Source organism: Balaenoptera musculus, chromosome 20 (genome assembly GCF_009873245.2).
Source record: "Balaenoptera musculus isolate JJ_BM4_2016_0621 chromosome 20, mBalMus1.pri.v3, whole genome shotgun sequence".
Taxonomy (NCBI): domain Eukaryota; kingdom Metazoa; phylum Chordata; class Mammalia; order Artiodactyla; family Balaenopteridae; genus Balaenoptera; species Balaenoptera musculus.
The window spans coordinates 22,142,644-22,150,542 of record NC_045804.1 but is presented as its reverse complement, the minus strand read 5'-3'; the positions used below and the strand labels follow the sequence as shown (position 1 = coordinate 22,150,542).

The 7,899-nt window shown below is 54.6% G+C and overlaps 1 protein-coding gene across 1 annotated transcript; it reads left to right on the top strand.

The window, feature by feature from the left end:
• Positions 1-5,688: 5,688 nt before the first annotated feature.
• PPY (pancreatic polypeptide) lies at positions 5,689-6,422 on the top strand. Its single transcript, XM_036838082.1, has 3 exons — positions 5,689-5,879; positions 6,066-6,137; positions 6,295-6,422. Exons 1-3 carry the CDS (start codon positions 5,689-5,691, stop codon positions 6,317-6,319), a joined length of 288 nt encoding a protein of 95 aa, XP_036693977.1. The 3' UTR covers positions 6,320-6,422.
• The last annotated feature ends 1,477 nt before the right edge of the window (positions 6,423-7,899 follow it).

The following is a 7,899-nucleotide window of genomic DNA, read 5'->3' as shown; positions in this document are numbered from 1 at the left end:
CCAACATCCCAGGTTTCTATTCTGAGGCTTCCCCACGCCCTCATCTACACGACTGAAGACGGCCCACCATCACTGCATCCATGTTCTAGCCACTGGGAAGGGGGGGGAAGGAGAAAGAGGAGGTGCGCTCGTTACTATGCTGTGTAACAAGTTATCCTATAACTTAGTGGCTTAAATAACCTCTGTATTTCACTCATGATTTCGTGTGTCAGGATTGGGAAGGGCTTGACTAGGCAGTTGTCCCTTGGAGCCTCTCATGCAGTGGCTGTCAGAGGTTGGCTGGGTCTGGCAGGTGCTGTTGGCTGTCGTCTGGGATCCCAGCCCGGCACCTACGTGTGGCCTCTCCGGCATGATGTCTTGGGGTAGTTGGACTTACACGGTAGCTGGTTTCCCCCAGAATGAATGCTCCAAGAGAACCAGAAGGCAGCTACGTTGCTGTATTAGTTTGCTAGGGCTGCTGTAACAAAGTACCACAAACTGGGTGGTTTAACAACAGTTCTGGAGGCCAGAAGTCTGAAATCAAGGTGTTTGGCAGGGTTGGTTCCTTCTGAGGGCTGTGAGGGAAGGATCTGTTCCAGGCCTCTCTCTTTGGTTTCTAGATGGGTGTCTTCACTCTGTGTCTCTTCACATCATTTTCCCTCTATGCATGTCCGCTTCTGTGTCCAAATTTCTCTTTTTATAATAACAATAGTCATGTTAGATTAGGGGCCTGCCCTACTCCAGTATGACCTCATCTTAATTAATTACATCTGCAATGATGCTATTTCCAAATAAGGTCACATTCTGAGGTAGTGGGAGTTAGGATTTCAACATATGAATTGGAAGGGGGGGTAGCAGAACACAATTTAACTCATAACAATTGCCTTTTATGACCTGGCCTCAGAAGTCACATAGCATTTTCCACTATACTCTACTGGTCCAAGCGGTCACAGGTTCACCTGCATTCAAAAAGAGGGGACTTAGACCTCATCATAGAACTACATGTGGGATAGGAAGTATTTTTGTGGTCACTGTTGGTACCTTTTGCCACAGGGGGGTACATCCACTTGTCAAAACAGAATGGCACAAGTCACTCAAATTCTCATCTCATTGCTTAAAACTTAGTCATATGGCCCTACCTCACTGCAAGAACAGCCCAGGAGATGTCTTCAGCTGAATGGCCATGTGCCCGCTTTAAACTCTTCTGTGATGGAAGGAGGAGAGAGTGGATATTGGGGCAACTAGCCTAATCTGCTACAAACACTATCTCCTTTGAACATCAACTAGAAATCATTTGGTCTTATCTATTTATTGAGCAGATGGAAATTTCGAGGCCCAGAGAAGGGGAAAAACTTACAGGAGGCCATAGAGTTGGGGACAGAGGTAAGAGAGCCCACGCTATGCCTGTTCTGATTCCATTAACTGTTAAACCTAAATGCTTCTGCCAGAAATGCAAGACTCCTGATACACACCCTTTCTCCTCTGGTGGCATCTCCCACGATTCCTTGATGTGCGCCCCTGAACCGCTCAGTCCTGCTGCCACCTCCCTGCTTCTGTGAAATAGCATCCCCTCACCCCTCACCATTCCTCACGTCCACCTCAAGTCTCATTTCCTTCGGAACCTTCCTGGTCTGCCCTGAGTATATCTGTAGCCCGAATCTGAGCTCTCACACTAGGAGTTCTTCAAGGTCAGGGACCCCACGGTTGGTGCAATAGCCTCAGGGACAAAAGATCTGGATGTGAAAAAAAAAAAAGATCTGGATTTGAGTCCCATCTCTGCCATTAATTGGCTGTGTGACTGGCCTAGTCATTTCATTTCACTGCATTTATTTCTTCACTGGTTAAACAGGGATCCTTACACCTTAAATAATAATAATAGTTCGCTGCTTTAAGGCTTAGAGAGATGATGTAAGTTGCTAAAGGTCACATAGCTAATGAATGGCAGAACTGGTGAGTAGGAGAGCTGAATCTACAGGTCAGCTTGGCATAGCCTGGCACATGTTTATGAGTATCCCCTTTCTTTTCCTTTCTTCTCCTACTCACTCCTAACCCATCTCAAAACTGCTCTGGCATCGCTCCCTTCCACCCCAAAGGAAAAACTCCCCTCCTTCCACAGCCAGCCCCTACGTTTTTCTTTCCTCCCCATTCATCCATCCCTTTCCCCCAACACATTATTATATGGATTGGTTTAGCCTTTCTCTTAGCAAGAAAGAAGCCTTCCTCTTCAGGACAAATTTGAGCTGACAATGATAGGATTTGCTTTTGCAGGCACTGTGGGCAGGGAGAGCTATTGAGCACTCCTGAGCCTGCAGGGGACCCTGGAGGCAGATGGAGTCCCCAGGGCGGAGGGAAGTGGGGACAGAGCCCGGGTTCCAAATTAGTGACCTGAGCCCTTAGTTGGGCCTGAGTTGGTCCTGAGGGGGTGGGACAGGGGCCCAAGGTGTGTGTGAGAATCCTCAGCCCAAGGGTTTCCCCAGGGAATGGGGGACCCCTTGGGTTCCTGGTATCTGGGGGTGGCCACTGCTTAGTTTTCGCCACCTCTCCTGCTGCCATCCAGTGTGGGAATAAGACATTGGCCTAAGAGTTGGCCCAGGCTGCTTTGGAGGAACTCTTGTTGGGGGGGGGGCGGGCGGGTATGGAGGATGCGATGCTGGTCCAATTCCTGCTCTTGCAGTCCCATAAGTGGGGACCCCCGTGCCCCTTGCTACTGTCCACTCACCTTCACCTTGTGACCCCAGGTGTTTCTGGGGTCTTCCTTTCCTCGTCTCATTGAGCCCTTACGCCATCCCCAACACTGCCCAATGGCCATCGTCCTCGTCCCAGAGGCATGGGGTTTGGCAGGGGGAGAGAGACCACTTCTGCCTTCACTTACTCTGTCTGCAGGTAAGTCCTTGGTGCTTCTCTAAGCAGGGCTCCATGGCAAGCCCTGGGAATATACGAAGGTGAGTGAGAAGCATCGCCAGTCTGGACACAGCCATATGGTTTAGAAAGCACATCCACTACCTCTTTCTCCTCAGTTGTCACAACATCCCTGAGAGGACCCAGAAGAGGAATCACTTGTTTGCAAAGGAGAAAAACGAAAGCTGTAGGTTCAGCTGACATTGTAGAGTAACTGTCATTTCTTAGGCACTGACAAAGCTATGACAAAGCTATGTCCCCTCTGTGACAGGACAAAAATATAGATGGCCCAGCACTTGAGTCAATCCCCAGGTCTACCATCTGTCTGCAGGGGCTGGGAGCTGACGGGGGTGGTGGCCAGAACCCGTCCCACAGCACTACAGTCCTGTGGGAGACCAGACCTGTTGAACTAGGGTTGGAGCTTGGCGCCCTCTGGTGGCAGCCTGCAGCCTCTGCTGGCTTCACCAGAGGCCCTCCTGGGACCAGCCACTAATTCACCCTTGTTTTACCAAGTGGGATCCCAAGGCCCAGAGAAGGGCCAGGACTAGTGGAGACAGAACGACCTCCATATTTGCTTTGCAGAATGTAATTTGTTGTTGGGTGAAGCATTATTGTTCTTCTTGTTGCCAGAAATCAGAATTGAGAGGAACAAGGCAGAACACTGGTGTTTCCTGAGGCTTCCTTAATCCTCATTATCTTGAGGAAAAGCAAAGCTCAGATCCCTGCAGCATCACCTCCAGTCCTCACCCTCCCCGGCCCCCCCAACAAATCCTCTCCTGACACACTCTTTTGGTGTCCTGATCTGGGACAGCAGAACCTCAGGGGTGAGAAGTCCTTTGCTCCCTACTCAGGCTCCATTGAGTTATTCAGACAGTTGCTTATGCTCCTTGGCCTGAGCTGGGGAGGGACTGGGGGCTGGGGAAGGGACACTGAACAGGGGAGGCTCAGAGGCTCCTGGGGGCGGGGTGGGGGGGGGGACTGCTGGTGCTGGTGGGGTTGGGAATCTAAGCCAGAACTTGAGTCCTGGACAGCTGTGTGATCTTGGGCTAGTGTCTTCGCCTCTGTGAGCCTCACGTTTCTCAGCCAAAAAGCAGGAAATTATAGCAATATTTTAACAGCTCTACTTAGAAGAGTCCAGATTTTGGAGTTAGACTTTGTTTCAAACCCTGCATCTCACACTGACTAGTTATGTGGCCTGAGGCTAGTTACTTAATGTCTCTGAGACTTAGTTTCTGAATCTGTAGAATGGGTTGTTGAAGGAACTCACTGAGGTGACTGAGCTGGAAACACTTTGGAAAATTCAAGGCTTTCCAAATGATGCTGGTTTTTATCACTTCCCTGGAATGGGGGTGCTGGGAAACGGCTACCAGATATTGGCACCCCCCTCCCCCCGGGCACATCAGTTCTCATTCTGCATCCTATACATCAGCCAGGGAGAGGGTTTCTCCCTGCCTGGGTCCCCACTCCTTTCCACATTCCCTGGTTACCTGAAGCATCTCCCCCGTTCCCATCTTGTTCTAATCACAAACTGGAAGGGAAGTCCTGAGTCTCCAGCCTTCATCCCTGGAGTCTCTGAGCCACAGCCTCAATCTTCTGCCCTGAGGGAATCTGTTTGAGGATTTGGGTTAATCCTTTGGAGGCAGGTGGGGCTGTTCCCAAGCCTGTAATCAGAACCTTCCAGTTATCCTGATGTCCCAGAACCCCGTCCTTCTTGAACTAAGCCTGCTCCGTGCCCGAAGGCAGAGGGGGGCCTACAGGAGACTGATTGTGGTCCATAACTTTTACCCGTTATGCTGCTAGTGTGGCACCCATAACACTTCCCTGTTCCCCTCCTGTACCTGGCCCTAGCGCTGGCGTTGCGGGCACCCGGGAGACGGTGGGAGGAGGGGGTGAGGGCTGGGGAGTGAGAGAGGCTGACAGGAGGCGGGGACTCTGGGGGGCTGAGGACTATAAAAGGGCCATGGCCAAGGACAGGGGGATCCATCCGGCCTGAGGCAGGCACCCGCTTGGTCCAGCGCCCGCTCCCTCAGGATTCAGGGTAAGTGGGCTCAGCCTGCCCTGAGCTCCGGGGGTCGGGGGGCTCGGAGGGGCTCGGGCTGGGATGTGGGGAAGGAGCCGGTGCCTTGCAGGGCTGGGGGCCTCCGGAGGCCTGAGGTCTACGTGGGTCTGGCTCTACATCTGGACAAATCCAGCACCCTGGAAGAGCAGCCTGCTGCTGAAAAGAAGACTGCAAATGTGTGGGGGGCAGGGGATGGTGGCCGTGAACACAAATCCACACGTGTGGCCGGCCTCTTGCTCACAGTGACAGGGGCTGTGGTGTCCTCTCCAGGACCCGCATCAGCATGTCTACCCGTGGCGGGGAGGCTGGGGAGGGTGGGAGGGCAGCACACCAACAGGCAATGGATTCCTGCCCTTTGGTTCACAAGTTCATTCTGTGTGCCCCCAACCTGCAGGGGAGCGGGCGTGCCCTTACTTCCCAGCAGCCCCTCCCCTCCAACTCCCACCCTGCACCTGCCTCTTCAGAGCCATCAGGCCCTGGATGTCATGAGTCCTGTGTCTCCTGCCCCACGGCTCCACCTTCTCTGCTACACTTTTCTGCTTTGCCCGGGCCCTGGCTAAGCTCCGTCTGCTGCGCTGCGCTGCTCCTGAGAGGGGCTGTCGTGCTCTCCAGGGCAGGGTCTGGGAGGAGGGGTGGTCAGGTCCGAGTAGCCCTTTGCTCTTCGTCCCAGGCTTGGAGACATGGGTGATGGGCCGGGGGGCTGGGCAGGTGGGCTGCGTGCCGTCTCTCTCTCCCTGCTCCTTGCTCCGCAGATGGCCGTCGCTCGCCGCTGCCTCTTCCTGCTGCTCCTGTCCACGGGCGTGGCTCTGTTGCTGCAGCCACCACTGGGTGCCCGGGGGGCCCCGCTGGAGCCAGTATACCCGGGGGACAATGCCACGCCAGAGCAGATGGCCCAGTACGCAGCTGAGCTCCGCAGATACATCAACATGTTGACCAGGCCCAGGTGTGTGCGAGAGAGGGAGAGAGACCCCAGCCCTAGACCCTTTCATGCTCTTGGGAAAGCAGAGCATCTCTACTGATCTGGCCTGGGCCCATGTGCCCCGGGCGGGATGGTGCCCAGGGGTAGGCATGAGGCAGGTGAGCTGGCACCTCGGCACAGCGCTGACCCCAGCTACCCCTCCCTTCCCAGGTATGGGAAAAGAGACCAAGAAGGCTCGCTGGACTTCTCGGAGTGTGGATCCCCCAACGCAGCTGCCCCCAGGTGGGCTTGGTTCCCTGCCCTGTGTGTCCAGATGCCTGGGGCGGAAACGGGGGTGTGTGTCGGGGAGGGGAGAACAGGGGCCTAGGGCTGGCCTGAGGGCTCCCAAGAGCACGAGGACTACCCACTCATGCTGCCATGTTCTGCCCTCTCCTTACAGGCAGCTCAGCCCAATGGACTCGTAAAGCCACCTCCTGCACCTCTGACTCCAGGGCAGTGCCGGCCCAGCTCTCCCTTCCGCACCCTTGGCTCTGGCCACAGCTTGCTCCCTGCTCCCACGCAGGCTAAATAAAGCACATCAAAGTCATAGCCTCATTCTCTCTGTGTGTCTCTGTGGACCCCAGGTCGGGGCAGGAGCAGGCCCAATGCACAGGAAGAAAGGGGGAGGCCAGGGGGAGGAGAAGGGAAACAAGGGTGTTAGGAATGATCCAGAACGTCTGTAGGGTCATCAGAGCCATCCAGCTCATCCTCTCCACTTCACAGAGGGGCAAATTGTGGCCCAAGAGGAGGCAGGGACTCCTCCAAGTTCATTCAGCAAGTCAGTGAAGCTTGAATCGTCCCATTTCAGCATCTCTAGACCCTCCTGATCATTGGCTTGATGGCAGCCCTGCCCCCAAATGCACCCCCATCAATGCTTTCCTATAGCCTAGGCAGTAGGTGAAGCGCTCATTTATACTAAAGTGTCCTTGGCATGGGGGCGGGCGCGACAGCCCAGCCCAGAGGAATGACTGGGGTTAAGACAGTCACCGGTTACACCTGTGGCATCGGAGCTGCCCTCCTCTGGGCAGTCAGAGGTGTGTCACTGTGCGTGTTCGGTTGAAGGGTGGCTCCTCACGGCACGGTGCCCAGCAGGTTGTTGGGAAAAGGAGCCCCTGTGTGCCAGGGGCATTCAACCTTCTCTGTGATGGGGCAGAAACTGTTATCCTCACTCTACAGAGGACGAAACCGAGGCTCAGAGAGGTCCAGCAGCTTGTCCAAGGCCCGGCAGCAGACGGCAATCTAATACAGGGATACAGCATTGGCTTTAGAGTCAGATGAACCTGGGTTAGAATCCAGGATGTGCCATGTTCCCTCTGTGTGATTCTGGGCCAGGACATAACCTCTCTGAGCCTCAGGTCCCTCATCTGTAAAATGGGAAAAGTGATGGGGTTGTAGTGAGCAGGACGTGAAATAATGCATGTGAAACATTTAGCATGGCCCTTAACCCAGAAAAGTGCTAGTGGACGGGAGCTTCTGCAGGGCAGACTTGCAGCCAACCAGCTGCTTCCATGAAGCACGGTGGACAGACGAGCAGAGGGACGACTAGTCTTCAAATATATGCAGCTCCAGCTTGCGGAATAGGGTTACGGTTAACACCGTGCGGCTCCAGGAGGGGCTCTGGAAGGCAGGCTTTCCTTGACTGTAAGTTTCATCTTTGAAGAACCAGAAAACTGGAAAGGACTTGCCCTGAGAGGTAGTGAACTCCTGGACATAAGAGCTATTCAAGCAGTCGCAGGAGGGGAGGCCGCAGGAGGAATTCGGCCTTCCATGGAGGAGGTTGCGTTGGCTGGGCGCTCCGGCCACCGCCAGGAGTCCGATCTGTGGATTGCACACTCCAGCTCTGGGAGGGTGAGGACCCGGATCCTGCCCGGGGAGGCCTGCCCTGACGAGGGGTCCCAGTGGCCCTTGCCAGCCCTCGCCCTTCTCAGGCATCCAGAATAGGTGGGGATGGGCTGGTGTGTCTGTGACTGGGAGGGAGTGACCTTGTCTCTCTCCTCTTTTCCTG